We start from the raw sequence: 17898 nt of genomic DNA, 5'->3' as shown, positions 1-17898 counted from the left end.
TTTAAACATTTCTTCCCAACAGCCAAGAACGCTATGACACAGTCTAATATAAACCAGACTAACTCGGTCATTGCGCAATGTCATGAACACGTTTAAACTATCATGTTTACTTCAGACCTTGATACATATGATGGATACACGGGGCTGGAGTATAGCTTGCTGTCTTTTGGCTCTTGTAGTGGAATGGGAAAGGCTGCTGTAGAGCTGGGTTCGGCATAGCTTTGTAGCATTTTTGTTGTAACGCGTCGAGTCAGCTTAATGTCAGACGAAAGTCCAAACTGAAGCCCGTCGAGGTCGTTTAACACAATGATGAAAAAAGTGGGAATAACGGATTTTCCATAAGTACCAGCGTATCCTAGCATGCGTAATGGACGTACCTCTGCATAACGAATCAAACGTGAAATGATGAATATGCAATGGAATATTGGCGGTATAAACCATGTAGGTAAATATGATAAGAGGAAAATGATGAAAAAACGTGCGAGACACAAAGCATTAATTCATCCGTTGTATCTTTTTAAGGGAGTCTCCATGGCACAGTAGACAACCCGTCAAACCGGAAAGCCGGGTTTCGGGGTTCGATCCACGGTCGTCCATATCAAAGCTGTGAATAAGTGACTGAGTTTAGCGTTACGTCGCTTATAAGAATAGTCCAGCAATATCACTATGGGGTACACCGGAAATGGGCTTTATACCTTGTACCCATGTAGGGCATCGAACCCTGTTCTTCGGTGTCACGAGCGAACGCTTAATCCACTAGACTAACCCACTTCCCCTCAAAGACTTGAAAGCCTGGGACCTCTTGTAGTGTGCTCGAAATTAATTGAACAGTAGGTTCGGGCAAGTTCTCAGTGTTTGAGTGAGTATTCATTTTGTAACTGACGAACATCAACGTCCTACGGACCCATGAAGGTCCCGGGGTAGAATAGACCTTCAGCAACCCATGCTTGCCATAAAAGGCGACTCAGCTTGTCGTAAGAGGCGACTAACGGGATCGGGTGGTCAGGCACGCTGACTTGGTTGACACATGTCATCGGTTCCCAATTGCGCAGATCGATGCTCATGTTGTTGATCACTGGATTGTCTGGTCCAGACTCGATTATTTACAGACCGCCGCCATATAACTGGAATATTGCTGAGTGTGGCGTAAAACTAAACTCACTCACTCACTCAACGTCCTACGTCCTACCACTATAAAACAGGCATTAGTCCAGGCTAGTACTACGCACAGACGCTGTGCATGTACAAAAGCAACAATGTGCATCTACAAATGCAACAATCTTGAACGCAGTTTGAACCCAATTTCACCTCCCCTCAAACTGACCTGAACCATCAGCACGAGTGCAAGTAGCTTCTGCAGTGTGTATGCTGCAGGCACTTGTACATCATCACACTGACTTTCTTAGACCGTTCCTCAGACCGACCACAACAACATTAGAGCATGGGAGCACTACGAAAGCCTTGAGGCTGTCGGGTAGCCCTAAACTTGCACACGTCTTGATAATGTCTAAAAATAATAAAATATGGTTCTAACAGAAAGACATCATGTCCCTTTCATAGACTTACCTCTTTCAAGGATAGAACTACAACGCATGCATGGGCTTAGCATTCAGTATAGCCTTGGCGCAAAGCCAGCCGTTCAACGCCTTAAAACTAAAACCAGGCTTAAGAATAGCAATACTTGAATTGGTTTTGACCAATCCGCACTTGATTCAAAGACGTATGTACGTTTCCTTGGTTGATGGCGGCGGGTGAAACCGTTATTCTCCAACAGTAATAGAAAGTGTTTAACAGTACCAGACTGCAATAGTACCAGTTGTGATGGAGCAGTTAAGGTCGTTGCTCTAGTGGAGTAGTTAGTAGTGGTAGGTGTTGTAGTGCAGCAGTAGAGGTTGTTGTAATGTAATGGATCAGTAGAGGTCGTTGTTGTAGTGCAGTAGTGGTGGTAGGTGTTGTAGTGCAGCAGTAGAGGTTGTTGTAATGTAATGGAGCAGTAGAGGTCGTTGTTGTAGTGCAGTAGTGGTGGTCGGTATTTTAGTGCAGCAGTAGAGGTTGTTGTAATGTAATGAATCAGTAGAGGTCGTTGTTGTAGTGCAGTAGTGGTGGTAGGTGTTGCAGTGCAGCAGTGGAGGTCGTTGTTGTAGTGCAGTAGTGGTGGTAGGTGTTGTAGTGCAGCAGTAGAGGTTGTATTGTAATGGAGCAGTAGAGGTCGTTGTTGTGGTGCAGTAGTGGTGGTAGGTGTTGTAGTGCAGCAGTAGAGGTTGTTGTAATGTAATGAATCAGTAGAGGTCGTTGTTGTAGTGCAGTAGTGGTGGTAGCTGTTGTAGTGCAGCAGTAGAGGCTGTTGTAATGCAATGGAGCAGTAGAGGTCGTTGTTGTAGTGCAGCAGTGGTGGTAGGTGTTGTAGTGCAGCAGTAGAGGTTGTTGTAATGTAATGAATCAGTAGAGGTCGTTGTTGTAGTGCAATAGTGGTGGTAGGTGTTGTAGTGCAGCAGTGGAGGTCGTTGTTGTAGTGCAGTAGTGGTGGTAGGTGTTGTAGTGCAGCAGTAGAGGTTGTTGTAATGTAATGGAGCAGTAGAGGTCGTTGTTGTAGTGCAGTAGTGGTGGTAGGTGTTGTAGTGCAGCAGTAGAGGTTGTTGTAATGTAATGGATCAGTAGAGGTCGTTGTTGTAGTGCGGTAGTGGTGGTAGGTGTTGTAGTGCAGCAGTAGAGGTTGTTGTAGTGCAGTAGTGGTGGTAGGTGTTGTAGTGCAGCAGTAGAGGTCGTTGTTGTAGTGCAGTAGTGGTGGTAGGTGTTGTAGTGCAGCAGTAGAGGTTGTTGTAATGTAATGGATCAGTAGAGGTCGTTGTTGTAGTGCAGCGGTAGGGATAGTTGTAATGGAACGGTTTAGTTTTATGCCGTACTCAGCAATTTTTTAGCTATATGGAGATAGTTGGCCATCGCAATGGAAGATATATAGCAACAAAGAACAAACAAAGCGGTTGTACGAATAGGCAAACATTTATTTGAATGACAGATCGTCGTGACGTACACAAATGCGCATGACACTGATCACGTGATGTACACTTATGCGCATGACACTGATCACGTGATGTACACAGATGCGCGTGACAAAGATCACGTAACGTACACAGATGCGCATGACACAGACCACGTGACGTACACAGATGCGCATGACACTGGTCTAGCGATGTACACATATGCGCATGACACTGATCCCGTGACGTACACATATGCGCAAGACACTGTTCATGTGATGAACATATATGCGTATGACACTGATCACATGACGTTTACAGATGCGAACACCACAGACCAGGTGGCGGTGGACATGACGGTTGGATAATGGTTTGGTCATAAATTAGACGGCAAATAGTCAACAGGTCATAGCTGACACATCAACTAAACACATCACATCGGAACGGTAATGAACTCATGACGAAATGGCTACAAAAATAGTTTTCTCGTAAGCATGCTTTTCAAAGTGGCAAGCACGCATGCTCACAAGAACTATTGTAATAAATATCATCCCGAAATGTACACATAACAAAATTAAAATATAAAAACATAACAGTTTATAAATTATGATAAGTAGGTTTTCAGCAGGCATGGTCCTGCTCATATGGCGGGTTTGACATAAACAGTGTACACGTGCATGAAGATCCGCTGAAGATTTCGTCACTTGTACACATGCAGAAGAGCAAGAACGCTAGGGCGATTCCTCACGTGAATGCAAGACTTACTACAATTATTTCTCGTGCTCAATCAGACGCCCACACCAAGGCCATCTTCATACGCTTGGAGCCCCAGCTATCTCATAGCACTCAAAGTCAAGTGAAAACTAAAGCTGGGTCTTGGGACGTGCACACACGTGCTGCGTGAGTGTCAACTAGGGCCTTAATGTGTCCATGCAAGTGGAGGGGTTCTCCAATGTGTGCACTAGATATGTACATAACGTGCGTCTCCTTTTAAAGCTGTGCCCCGTGCAGCGCCATAGTGTTACACTATCACTGTACATTTCCCAACAATATCTTTGGCTTTATGTGCGCGATGATTTCGAGCTAATACTGACTGAAACGTCTATCGTACACTACAGCGATAGGTTTTAGTATATTTACATGTCAGCAACGCAATTCCTGCAACACAGCAACCATTCTAGACGCTACACTTGCTGTTTAGACTTGTAACATGAGGATGACTGAATACAATGCAAAATAACAGGCAACGCTGATTCAACCATGTTGTACTTATGAAATGTTAAGTATCTTTGACTAACGTTAGAATGAAATAAACGAGGAAGGGTGATTGTTATAGGATGAATAACAAAAACATCGGACCAGCTGACACAATATGCAAAATATATATAGACGTCTTAATACAAGTGAAACAATGTACACAAAGATTGTGAGTAGCCGACTGCGACAAAGCTTTTTCAACATACGAACGATTCTTTCGTGAACCATACTACCAGTATTCCTACCCATGAATAGGACCAATCACCGTACATGATGAACAGGACCAATCACCTTGCACGATGAACTGAACCAGTCGTCGTGCATGATGAACTGGACCAATCGCCGTCTATGATGAACTGGACCAATCGCCCTACATGCTGATCAGGGCCAAACAGCATTCATGCTGAACTGGATCAATCCCTGTGAACGATGAACAGGAGCAATCATTCTGCTTGACGAACAGGACCTAACACCGTGAATTTGAACAAGACCAATCACTGGGCATGAAGAACAGAACCAATCACTATTCCCGATGAACAGAACCAATCATGTTGCAAATGAATAGAACCAATCCACATGCACAATGAACAGGACTAATCAAAATGGACATTTTAAGAACCATATTCAAAATGTTCAGTGGAAACATCCAATCATGGTTCGCCATGACCAGAACCAATGAACTTCCACTATGCGCCCCCATGGGCAGGGCCAATTACTGTCAATTAGCGAAAGGACCAATCGAAAGCATGAATCATGCAATCATTATGGGCAGGTATTGTTCACAATAGACATGGCCCACCAAGGTCAAAGACGAATTTGACCATAAGCTGTACATGCTAGACATACTCAATTACTGTACAGCACAAAGAAGATTATCTGTATACTATGGTCAGGGCCTGCTGCTGTATTGTGTACAGCTCTAGTCACTAGCACAGCCTAGACAATCATATCCACCTACGTCTTGCCCGATCCGACGTTACAGGCTGCTTAGGGACCCACCAAGTAAACGATCGAAAGCTGCGTAATTCATAGATCTAAAGAAGGACCAAAGCCTGCTCTGACATATTTCCGTCCATCCGTCCACCATTCCGAACCGTACTATTTCGGCGTCAATCTCAGACCTCCAACTGTCCTACATGAGCAAGAACAAGGAGAGAGCGAGCGGGGAATGTACTTGTAAATACAGACCAATTTGTACATCGCGACACGCTAGCCCTTTACTGGATGCTAACAAGTCAATAATGCCCCAAAGGCTATATCGCAACAATATGACATTGAATATAACATTGGCAGTTCGATCATATAAAAGTGGCAAATACTAGTACTTCATATAAGATCACGTGTACAAAAAAACCACTTGCTCCTTTTGTGTTGAACTTCGCACTCCAAGTGAAATAAGCAATGTCCGGCTGGTTTTGATGCTTAGTCCAGCCTCGTGAACATACGTTGTCCTTACATGCAACTTTGCGGTATTTGTCGAGCACTAGCGAAGCCTCGGCCTCGTGAAAGCATTAGTATCAACATATCAACGCTAACAACCAATCAGATGAACGTTAAAATATATCACATGAGCAGTTTATGACATCAGCCCGCTGATATGTCAACTAGCTCTTTCTTCAGCACAAGAAGCGCGCGTAGTGTTTCCAAGACGGGATCTGTGCTGGACATCAAGTATGTACAAGCGATTCGTCTCGGAAGTGAACGGACGCTTCGAATGGAACTCCGTTTATCGAACTGTCCTGACTTCACCAGGTGCTCCTCTGACGTGTGTTCGTGGTCACCGTTGACGTCATCTATGATACGGGTCACGTGACATTTCGAATTGAAGTCCTCACACGGTGGGCGTATCATGTCATTCACTCCATATCAGTGACGTCACAAATGTCGAACCACTTTTCGTACCACTTGCCTCTGTATTCCAGCGAATTCTTTGTTTGTTTGATCCTCGGGTGAAACCTCATATTCTGCCAAAACTCCTCGTCTTTAAAAAAGTACATGGCTTTGTCCTTGTAGGAATAATACACGGCGTCCACAGTCGCCGGCAGCGGTTTCTCCCCTTCTTTCATGGGATACTCATCCACGATTTTCACCTTCCGCACACAACATCCCCTAGTCTCTTCAGGCTCCTTCGGATCATACACGTAGACCTGAAATAACAAGAACCTGTGAGTCACCGGCTACGTATTGAGGTGTTGAAAACAAGCAGTAATTATCAGAGTCAGAAGTTCACAACCTACTTCCACAGATCCACGATGGACCGTTTTCAAATGACACTACCAAGGGTTCTTTGGCGTCAGTTCCTGTAAAGATTGCATGCAGACTTAAGACAGTTGGTCTCCACAGGTGAAATACATCAACTCATGCACTCCTTCACCACTTTCTTTACAGGTATATACTTGAACAGAAACACGTCTTAAGACCTACGCTCGTACACATAGGTGGTCTAAAAGAAACCCAAGATGTTCTGTGTGTTTGTTTCGCCATACACGCGTGGCTTGAAACTTGTGCCTGTCGACGCCGTTCGTCTATAAACAAAGAGCTTTTCCACTCTGCTCTCCCCGACCTCCTCTCCCCTAAACGCTATGGTGTACGCGTAAATCTCCAAGTACCATGCAGAAGCTGAAGATGGCAAGTCTCTACGAAGATAATTAGAGCGCCGAAAAGAGCACCCCGTTGACATTTCACTGTATGTGTTATGAAATAATCTTTCAATGTTTAAACACAAGTGACACCTGAGGTGTTCGAAAGCGACGAGCTTTTGACACCAACAAAGTCTAAACGAGAATTCTAAAAGGAGACATTATTACAGCAGCTCATTATTTGGTGATTAGATCTCAGTAAGCGCTTAAGCGCACCAAAACAGACGCTCTACACCTATGACTCATATCAACGGTGTTGCCTTATGGAGGAATGAAGAGAGGCTAGACTGAACCCTGGCAGTTCCAACTGATTTACACCTAGCTGCGGCTCGTGTGCGGGAGTCTCAAGTCTGCCTTTCTATCGCAGACACCTGCATCTCTCTTACTTATTACAAACCACTGAGCATGGCCTGTTGCCTCAAACACGTGCCCTTTACCTCATAGTTCTGCTCACCTTTGGAGCACGTTCGAATTCAATGTTTTGCTCTCAGCTCTCGTTAGCGGTCGAACACAACTGGGGATGTCTGGTAATGGTGAACACGTACCCTGGACTATGTTCTAATTAATTGTTGATCAAAATTGGAAATGATGAACGTGTACCCTGTTCTAATGAATTCTTGATGAAAGTCATGAATGATAAAAACGCATCCTGGTCTACGTTTTAATTAATTGTTGATTAAAGTCAGAAATGATAAACATCTACACCGGTCTATGTTCTAATTAATTGTTGATCGAAATTGAGAATTGTTAACAAGTACAATAGTGTATGATCTAATAAACTGTTGATCAACGTCAGGAATACTGCATCCTGACAGCGTTCACTGTTCTAATTAATTGTTGATTAAATTCGAAAATGATGAACATGTAAAATCAGGAATTAATCAACACGTGCCCTAGTCTAAGTTCTAAATCATTGTTGATCAAAGTCGGGAATGATGAACACCAATCACGTGCATCTGTTTATCAGTCGATAGAGGTTAACAAGTACACGATCCTTTTGACATTGGGATGGTGGCTAAACTTTCGGTTAAAGCGTCCGCTCGTCATACTGAAGATCCAGGTTCGATTCTACAGGTGGGTACAATGTGTGAATCCCATTTCTGTTGTCCAGGGCGTGATAGTGCTGGAATATAGCTAAAACCGGTGGAAAACCTAACTCACTCACTCACCCATCAGCCATCACCTGTTCATCACAGCCTGCAAGGGCTGACAGTTGATGGTCTATTGGCAAAGCTATTGTGTTAGATACTATTCACATTCTCATTATAACCGAATGGACTAATATACTCAACTACTGTATCCCAGTCTACAATTATAAGAATTGAGTTAATACGTGACCACTTACATATTCATCTTTGAAGAAGTAGATATTCTTGTCTCTCAAGTCAAAGAACACGGCATCCAGGTTGTCAGGGATACGGTCTTCCGACCCCTCCTTTGCCGGAAACCCTTCCGATATCTTCATGGGGTAACCATCAAATACCTTGTCGTTGTCGTTGTCATACCGGTAGAAATTCTCCCCTGGAACATTCCGTATGTATATAGAGTACAAAGGGTCTGTTATGCTGGTGACATTGTTTGCTGCACTGAACAGCAAAACAAATGAACCACATAAAAGTAAACGTTCACGTTATATCTTCGATTTAAAACCTTGACAAAAAGCAGAGTTTCGTTTCTTTTGTGGTTCAGTATATATTGATGTTTTCTGTATTGGTTTCATAGCACCTGAAAGCTTGTAAACAGTGACTCAGTTTTATTTATTATTCTTTCTACTTTCAAAACAGTTTCATAATTAATCAACAACCTCAAGGATTATACAGGTCATAATCCTATAGAGAAGTGGCATTGTAGAATATATATACCATCCCAGCCTGAGTGCAGAAATATACTGCAACTAGTAACGCCTCTACCCACTGTGCCACCTTCCCTCCCGACAAAACTCAAAGCTAACTCACTACTCCAAAAGCAGTGACTGATTGCAACAAGCGAACCCACTACCCACTGAGCTAACTCCCCACCCTAACGCAAGAGAATCATCATTTCTTTACCTACCTCCTCACTTTCTAGGCTACTTTCCCGCCTGAAAGCACCAACACTACCATTATCCCCGGAGATACCTCCCTGTGCTTTTCCACCGCTACTAAATCAGTGTCAAGGTCTATAGTCTAACCTTTAAAGAAGTACGCTTCATTAGCCATGGTGGTTTCGGTGAAGTACCAGACATGGATGTAGGCGTCGATTCCGTCGGGGACACCGTCCCACTCCCGGGCGATGTACAGGGGGTCGCCGTACCGCGTTCTGTTGGCATGGTTTTCGTACATCCAGTACCTGTTCTGGCGGAAGAAGTACGTGTTGTAGATGAACTGGTTGTCGGGACGTTTCCTCACCCAGTCGAACAAGGTATCGAAGTGTCCTTTGCACACGCCTGGAAAACAAAACATAAGACCATTGGGGACTGAGTGAGTGAGTATGGTTTTACACTGCTTACAGCAATAATCCGGCGGGGACACCGGAAGAGTTCAATTGTCCTGTCATATACCCGGCAATATAGTGAATGTTGTTTTACGTCATGTAGCAGTCAAATATCTTTGAAAACACTTGAGTCAAGACTAAGAAATCGAATGGTGGATGGCATGAACAACAGGTAATAAACACCATACCCATCCACTCCACATTTCAGTCGGTCATTTCGAACTAACATTTAACAGTCTTTCCCAAACATCCAGCGTATATTAGATACACATAAATATATTAAATACTGATAAACTTAGCAAAATATTTAATTGGTCTCGTGTGGAAACAGAATCTGAACTGAATGAGCTAACAGTCGATGTCAGGAGATCAGAGGGTAACTGCAACTTCCGGTAAACACTCAAGGCCCTTTCCTTCAAAAGAGTACATGACCCACGGTTTTTGAGCGGGAATGATATTTTTTAACATTTTTTGACTTGGGTCTCCTTTCACAAAGCAACCTATGTTGCTAAGGTTAACCTTAACTCCCATTCTTGAATTCTGTACTAAGATTATCTTAGTGACTTACGATCGCCTTAGTGTTTTGTGAAAGGAGGCCCAGAATCTGCTCAATAGAAGCCTTACCGTATATCTTTTGAATGGCCTTCCGGTCCTCCCAGCCAAGTTCAAACTCCGGCTGCTGCATCTCGAAGCCGTGGTAGATAGCATACATAATGGAATACGACTTGTTCCGGTGAGCAAGACCCAGCACATGTCCGATCTCGTGTACCGCCACTCGTAGAAGGTAAATCCCTTCAGGGCTGTACGACCGGATAGACTTAAAGTTCTCCTCGTCGTCGAAGTGCATGTTGCCAGCTTTCCAGGAATGGGCAATTTCGCCCCCACTGCCGTCGAATTTATGAGGGCAATTTTGATGGTTACCTGTGGATACAGAAGAAGGGATGACATAATATTTTGTATAAACATGTTGAACAAAATGTACCTTGGAACAGCTTTTTACCAGGCAGTAGGTTGCGTTAGTACTTCCACAGAGTCAAGTCTTTTAAGGCCAAAAACAAGAATGTTCGTGCCATCTCAGGGGTGTTATAAGGACCTTCTGACGGATTCATCCGATTCCGATTTTCGTCCATTCTCATGACAAGCCGTATTCACAACAGGGGAGAGTAACTACATCGGGTGGGGGTTTATATGACCGTCAGATTTGACAGTGCTATAGTTTAAATGTTCAATGTGTCATGGAATCTCGAGTTGACGAGAGTATACAAAAGATGGACAACAGTTCCACTGTCAATGTTTCTGAACGGCAGCATGTGTAGTTTATTATCTTATGAAAAAATTACATGTAGTTTGCAGTATCTCCAAGACAAGGACAATCTACGATAAGTCTTGAGACAAAAATAGGGTTCTTACAAGATCAGAAGAAGCCCCGCCATTCTCCCTAAACCCAGATCTGCTATTTAGTTTTATGCATATATGTAATTTGTGTTGTATGTTGAAACCGTATGTATATGGGCCCGATGGCCTTTGTACAGAAATAAAGTTTGATTGATTGATAGTTCCAGACTCGAGCCAGACCTTACTTCAACACATTTCCACCTTACTCTTCTGAAAATCCAACAACGAACAAAGTCTTAAAAGCAACTAGAAAAGTCAAAGAGTGATACAAGCATGTTGCACACTAACCGCAAAGACGGCCTTGACCTTAGACAGACTTCGCCATTATTAAATGCGGATGGATTTGAAACGAAGGCTGATATGATGGTCTGGTAATGTAGAAAACAGAAAAACATGCACCATACTCCAATAAAAAAATTCCAGGCGGCTGTCAAATTCTAACAAAACCTCAACGCAGCCCCGTATCATTTAGCTGGGGATCACTGTTTGCAATCAAGCTCCACCGTGACAGTCTACAGAATGCCAACGATGATGTTCAGCAAGTGCAGCGATGACAGTCTGGAGTAAGCCTTGAGGCAACACCCGTCAAGTGTTGAGACAATAAAAGTGCCGTGGGTTACATGCCCTTCGTAAATGTATCAGGAACGCTGGATTCAGGTATGTATAAATATCCTTGTGAATTAACATGGATGAACGCTATTCAAGAGGACACATTCTTACAGCGCATGTTCTGATCTTCCATCACGGATACACTCACCGACAAACAGAGAAACAGCAGAGCGGCTTTAGACCAATTACAAATGAAAGTAACCAGCCTGTTCTGACACAAGGATTCCTTGATGAAGAACATTGCGTCCGTTGAAGTCGGATATCGCATACCTTGGGAAAAGCCAGATTGCAAACCACAAAATCAGTCAAATATCTTCATCAAAGTTTATAAACACGTCAAGAACGTTTTGGTTAAATTGGGTTTTGGGGGTTATTTTTATATTCTCATCACCCTGTATTGGCTGCTTGTCTTCAAGGAAGATTAGACACGTACAAGTAAGCCAACAGTTTCAGATACAGGTATCTGCTAGGTTGTTTGTTTAACGCGGCACTCAGCAATATTCAAGCTGTATGACGGTGAACTGTAAATAATCGAGTTTGCACCTGACACTCCAGTGATCAACAGCACCAGGATCGATATACGCAAGCTGGATACAATAACAGGTGTCAACCAAGTCGACGAGGTTTCCCACCCGACCCGTATGTATGTATGTATGTATGTATGTATGTATGTATGTATGTATGTATGTATGTATGTATGTATGTATGTATGTATGTATGTATGTATGTGTGCGTATGTACGTACGTACGTACGTATGTATGTGTGTGTGTGTGTGTGTGTGTGTGTTTAGTTTTACGTCGCAGTCAGCAACATTCCAGCAATTTGGCCGAGCTAAACTGAGCCACTGTCTATGTGAAAGTGGTTCAGTTTTATACGACAATGAAGGCCAAGGATTCATATCATGCCCACTTACATTTTATGAGCACCTTTAAATTTCTGTGCCTCAATCTTATGTCCGAGATGCACCTTAAAATGGGATGATGGTTTTTCAACGGTTTTTCTCTCAAATGTGATGCCAAGCATTTGTTTTGTTTTTCAGCCAACAACCTGCAAGTTTTGTAAAACAAAGTCAGCAAAGTCAGCTTCCCGTGTATTGTGTTTATACCAACCTCAAACCTGACCTACATTCCGGCAAGGTGAGATTAAAGTTTTAAATTATCTCTGTAAACACGTCAACGCTGTAAAAGTTCAAGTTATTTGTTCAGCTCTCGGTTTTTTAATATCTGCTTGTTTTTAGGGGATTTTTTTTCCCGTGAAATTCAAGTCGAATTTGGCTTCTTCAAAATGCGTACACAGAATAACAACTAACATAAATCTAGGGGAAGCACGTTCTTTTAGCGCCACCTTGTAGCTATAACGACGCGATGTCCGGGGATACCACGGGACCAATTACAGCACTTTAACAAGCTCCGTTCCACAGTGTAACACTTGTAGACTGATAACCGCGCTCACAAGACACTCAGCTCTCCAACGAACGTAGCAGGGGTACCCCTAGTGCTCCACCGCTCAGTCTTCGACCAAATAAACCAACGGTATTTCAAGAACCAGTTAGTTTGGCACCGGCACAATATACCATCTTAATAAAGACAACCAAACTCTTCAAAGCGGCAGCTTTCAGCGAAAGGTTTGGTACGCGGGCTTTGCGAGAATTAGTAGAAACTTGACTCCTTAACAGTAAGACTTTTGTTCTGGTGCAGGAAAGACTTCAAAGAACTGAGTCAGGGGATGAGAATACAACTTCACTCTCGTAGCTACGGAAAGGCAATTCAGTCATTTGCCCGTTGCTAAATTTACATCCGGGCTCTTTTAGTTTGGTTCCCCATACAGCACAAATGTTGCCAACTGCTCCTTTACATCGTTTGTTGAAGACCTGCATGACTAATGAACACAATCGCTACAGGCCTCACGTGTAGAACGCTTTGTTGCTTATACTGTTCACATCAAAAAGAACTTCAAGCTACCAGATTCAGAAACGACAGGTCATAAATAACTCTTTCTCCCAAGTAAAGGTACCAAACTGGCAGTAGGATAATTTCTATGTTCTCTGTTGGTGCCTTAACACAACGTCAGTCTTGTCAAGCCTATTTGTAGTGTTGTTTTTTTCTGATTTATTTTAGCAATTGGTGGATGATACATTGCAAGAGCAACGACAGTGATAGCTAGACCTCACCAATGTTATTTTTACGGGGTATATTTTGGGAAACTCAAAAGGGTATTTTGGTGGATAGGGACGTACCGAATGATAATTGTGTGGATTTCGCCTTTAAAGTGAACCGCCCATTTCCATAGAGAAGTCTCTTACTCTTCAGACTAGTTTTAAAATGATGAATATCGTGAATACCCCACTCTTAATGCAGTAATAACCAGAATGCACCAGAGTCAAACGGGGCAACATAAATCACCTAGCAGTAAGTGCTTGCAGGCACGGTGCTACAGACAACATTATGCCTTCAAGGACAGAACAGAAGCCTTGTCCTTGCATGGAGTGGTATCAGTTGTATGGTATGTCGTATAATTAAATTAAACAATACCAGATGTTGTACATTCACAGTGAATAGGTGAATTTAGTTCGACATTTCGTTGATTTGATTGTTGCGGAAATCCGTACTGAGCAATATCCCATCTAAATGGCGGTTGTCTGTAAATAAGTCAGTCTGGACCAGACAATCCAGTGATAAGTACCGGTCGATGCAAATGAGATACGATGACATGTGTCAACTACGTCAGCGAGCCTGAATAACTCTATTCCGTTATTCGCCTCTTACGTCAAGCATGAGTTACTGAAGACCAGTTCTAACTTGGATCTTCATGGGTAAAATTCTCTTCGAGAGGACTCCAGATGCTTCATGAGAGAGGGACGTCCGAGGTGATGCTAATCTCGAAACTCAGGCCTTTCACGGAGGTGTAATGCAAACAGACCTAGAAGCAAATTCATGGCCAACGGGATTTCAAAGAGTAACAGTGACTTATAGAAAGTTCAAGGAATTTGAAAGGCAGTATAAAATCTGTATCAAAACGATATATTCTTGCTATGTGAAACAGAAAATAAACAAGTAATCTTAAAACGAAACAGAAAGTAGGAGAATAGACCTGATCATTAGACGAAACACGAGCCCAAGGCGAATATACTGTTTAGACGAAAATGAAAGGTTGCCACTTGAGGAAAGAGATAACCCAGGGAAACAAATTGTTATCCTTAAAGGAAATAGTAATCCCAAACGAATACTTTGTTACCCTCAGACGACATGCATCCTAGAAGAGACATTTTGGTACCATTAGACAGAAACACTTAACAGAAACGGAAACAGAAACACAAGAGACGTGAATTGTTACATTATGACAAAACAAATCCCACATGAAGACACTGAAACCCTATAACGAAAATATTCCGCACGAATGCATTGTTACCCTGTGACGAAACAAATCCCACTATAATACATTGTTACCCTATGACGAAACAAATCCCACATGAAGACCTAAGTATCCTAAAAAGACACAGGAACCCCAGAACTGCCAAAAACGTTCATGGAATTCGATTTCTTATATGTTGATCTACATATAACAGTACATGTCTACACTACAACCGAGTCACACGATGACTGGTGTAGGATACCTGATACATGCGTTATTCGTTGCAAGAAGCTGCACGGAAGATGAACAGCCAAGAGGGGGTCAGGCAAGGGGATGTAGTAACTACGAGCCTCATTCCTTGCATCATTAACATCTGGTTCTGATTAAGAGGATATCACACGCTTAGAATATGCACGGTGTAGTCTAGTCTGTCTCTAGTCTTGCCTCTAGTCTGACCCCGATTTTCATTACTCTCCCAACTCCCTAGCTCTTCCTGCAATGCCAAAGCCCGAAATGATGTCTAGATTTCACAAGGTTCAGGTCCTGAATCTTTCTTTCCATTGGGGCTCCTTTTCAATCATTTGTCACTGTCAAAATTATACGAAAGTTTAGATTCACTTAAAACACCCATGATATGTTATATATATGGTTACATCGGAGATTGATTTCTCAAATAACTAAGGGGAACCAAATGCAACCTTTATGGATGCCATGCATCAAATTCCTGAAAACCATGTGCTAATATAGTGCATGGAAAGGGCTGCGTTAGGGTATAAAGTCTTGCTAAGAATTCACCAATTTTCACTGATTCTTTCACTTATTTGACTAATGACAATACGTTTTTCAAATATGAACATTTTACGAATTTGTTTTAAAGGCATTAGTTCATGTGTAAACAGTTGATTTAAACAGGATGGACTATTTTGTAAAATTCTGTTTATAACAATTGCCTGAAGGAAGTTATGCCATGCCATGTCGGTAATATTATCGTTCCTTACAATTCGTGTAGCATATGTATTAGTTATATTCCCTTCCTGATACATAGTGTTTGGAATATTCCACCGTTGTGTACAGCATGTTGACAAGTCCACGCTTCTCCTGTAGACATTGTGGTATGTTGACAATACTGGTTATATCTCCTGCACTATTGTCAAACTGAGATGATGTGATTGTCTTATGCCACCTCGAATGTCGCGAATTGTCAGTCAAACTGAATATACATATCTCTAACTCGGACAAACGTTCATGCAATAAACACATGCATAGTCAAGTCAATTGTTTACCTGAAAACACGGGCACACGTGCGATGCAAAATAAGGAATTGTATTGAAAATCATATTTGTTACTCATGCGTCAAATTCTGAAATGCCGTTCGCATGCCTACCATAATTCTTTTTCAGCTTTACTGAAGCCATGGATGTTGCAACCAAGCTTTGAGCAGGAACAGCATGACGTCCTTTGAAATCGAAGTTGAAGACGCACCCTCGACTTTACTACATAAGTTGTGAAATGACACCAGCGACTGGAGACACACTGCTCGCCATTAGAGAGTGCACGTGTGTCAGTTTGGTTTTGCGCTGCTTTTAGCAATATTCAAACAATATCATGGCGGGGGTCACCTGAAATGGGCTTCACACATGTAGGAAATCAAACCCTGATCTTTAGCGTGACGTACGCTTTAACCACTAGGCTACTCAACCGCCCTTGATCGCAAAGAAGGGTCAGTGGGAAAGATGAAGTAATCATCTGAATTCTTCATTACTATATTCAGATTTAAATACAACACAGTTAAGGCAGTTCAACTGGTCTCATCTACTTATAACTTACGTCGGTAAACCGGTAGAAGAAGAAAATACCACTTGGAATTCAAATAAATGAAATACTACAGTATAATTTATAGTGTGCATTTCATCCATCGCTTTCCATGCATGTTGTGTTAGAACGAAGTTGGCGTATGTTCCCGTGTGACCATCGTATAAGTGCCGCTCATGACGCAGCACGTGCCATCACAGGAGAGCGTCGGAAATCACGTGAGTCATAAGTGATAATTGTGTGGATTTCGCCCTTAAAGTGAACCGCCCGTTTCCATAGAGAAGCCTCTTACTCACTCTTCAGACTAGTTTAAAATGATGAATATCATGAATACCTCACTCTTAATGCAGTAATAACCAGAATGCGCATGACAAATGATGTCTTAAAAATAGAGCTTATGTGACAGCATGGTATGAGCCTATAATTATACCAGTGAAAAATCCTCATTTTAAGTCTTAGGAATAACACCACAGATAAATCATTCCGACATTAAGTCGATTAGATAACAGCAATCCTCCATAAACAAGGCGGTTGATGTCTAACCCTATGATAGCGTCTACATGATATTGCAAGAGACGAGCTTCATCGGCTGGGTTTAGGTTGATCGGTTGGTATTGACTTGCTGTCGGAATGAGCGTCAGTAAGCTCTTGACTCTTGTCATATTATACACGCGCAGTGATGAGATCTCGGGGGATTTGTATGGAAATGCGCCATGATTCATCATTGCCTCGCTTTCACTTAGTGTTGTATCAACTGACTATTTCGTTACAAATGTAAAATAAAAAATATACGATGATGCTGGTAAACAATAAATCTCGATTTTCTACATTTGTCATACATTTTTTACCCCTGTCGAAGCAAATTAGAATGACGAGTGGGTCTAGTTTTACGCCGCTTTAAAAATGCTCAAGAAAACTATTCTACAAATAACACTACAGGGAATACCTTAAAAGACAATGTGAGAAATACTGTACGCAAGAAGTGGTCGGAACTCGGTTGTCAGCGTGGACAAGCGAACACTTTAACCACTGGGCTTCCCCACCGCCTCATGGTCCTTAGTAGTGAGTGAGTGAGTGAGTGATGTACGACACTTCTAACAATATTTTTACGTCACTTTTCGCAATATTCCAGCAAAATCACGGCGAGGGGAGTGCTGAAATGAGCTCTACATATTGAACCCAGGTGGGAATCGAACCCAAGCCTCGTGCGTGGCAAGCGAACCCTCTCCTGAACTGCCACAGAATGACACTGTAGAGAATGACTACTTGGTCCTTATTGAACATTATCAGTGACATGATAGCAACCCACAAGATGTAATTGGTGCTTATATTAATATTGGTAGCAACCAGTGAATGATGAAGTGAAGAGCAACCACCTGTTCCA

The 17898-nt window shown here is 42.5% G+C and overlaps 1 protein-coding gene and 1 long non-coding RNA gene across 7 annotated transcripts in view; one reads left to right on the top strand and one right to left on the bottom strand.

Moving 5' to 3' along the window:
• Positions 1-2981: 2981 nt before the first annotated feature.
• LOC137265794 (matrix metallopeptidase-21-like) overlaps positions 2982-17898 on the bottom strand; it is a 105758-nt gene continuing 90841 nt past the window's right edge. For all 6 annotated transcript variants that reach the window (XM_067801255.1, XM_067801253.1, XM_067801256.1 and 3 more), the window contains exons 4-7: positions 9971-10267; positions 9045-9299; positions 8220-8395; positions 2982-6382 (exon numbers count right to left, since the gene is read on the bottom strand). In XM_067801255.1, coding sequence (XP_067657356.1) covers positions 6092-6382; positions 8220-8395; positions 9045-9299; positions 9971-10267 — 1019 coding nt within the window. In that variant the 3' untranslated portion in view covers positions 2982-6091. The remainder of the gene's footprint in view (positions 6383-8219; positions 8396-9044; positions 9300-9970; positions 10268-17898) is intronic.
• LOC137265796 (uncharacterized) lies at positions 11526-17300 on the top strand. The gene is made up of 3 exons (XR_010954942.1): positions 11526-11989; positions 12391-12487; positions 16103-17300. It is a non-coding gene; the product is annotated as an uncharacterized lncRNA (long non-coding RNA).

Source organism: Haliotis asinina, chromosome 15 (genome assembly GCF_037392515.1).
Source record: "Haliotis asinina isolate JCU_RB_2024 chromosome 15, JCU_Hal_asi_v2, whole genome shotgun sequence".
Taxonomy (NCBI): Eukaryota; Metazoa; Mollusca; class Gastropoda; order Lepetellida; family Haliotidae; genus Haliotis; species Haliotis asinina.
The sequence above is the reverse complement of the archived record's forward strand: the minus strand, read 5'-3'. Positions and strand labels throughout refer to the sequence as shown.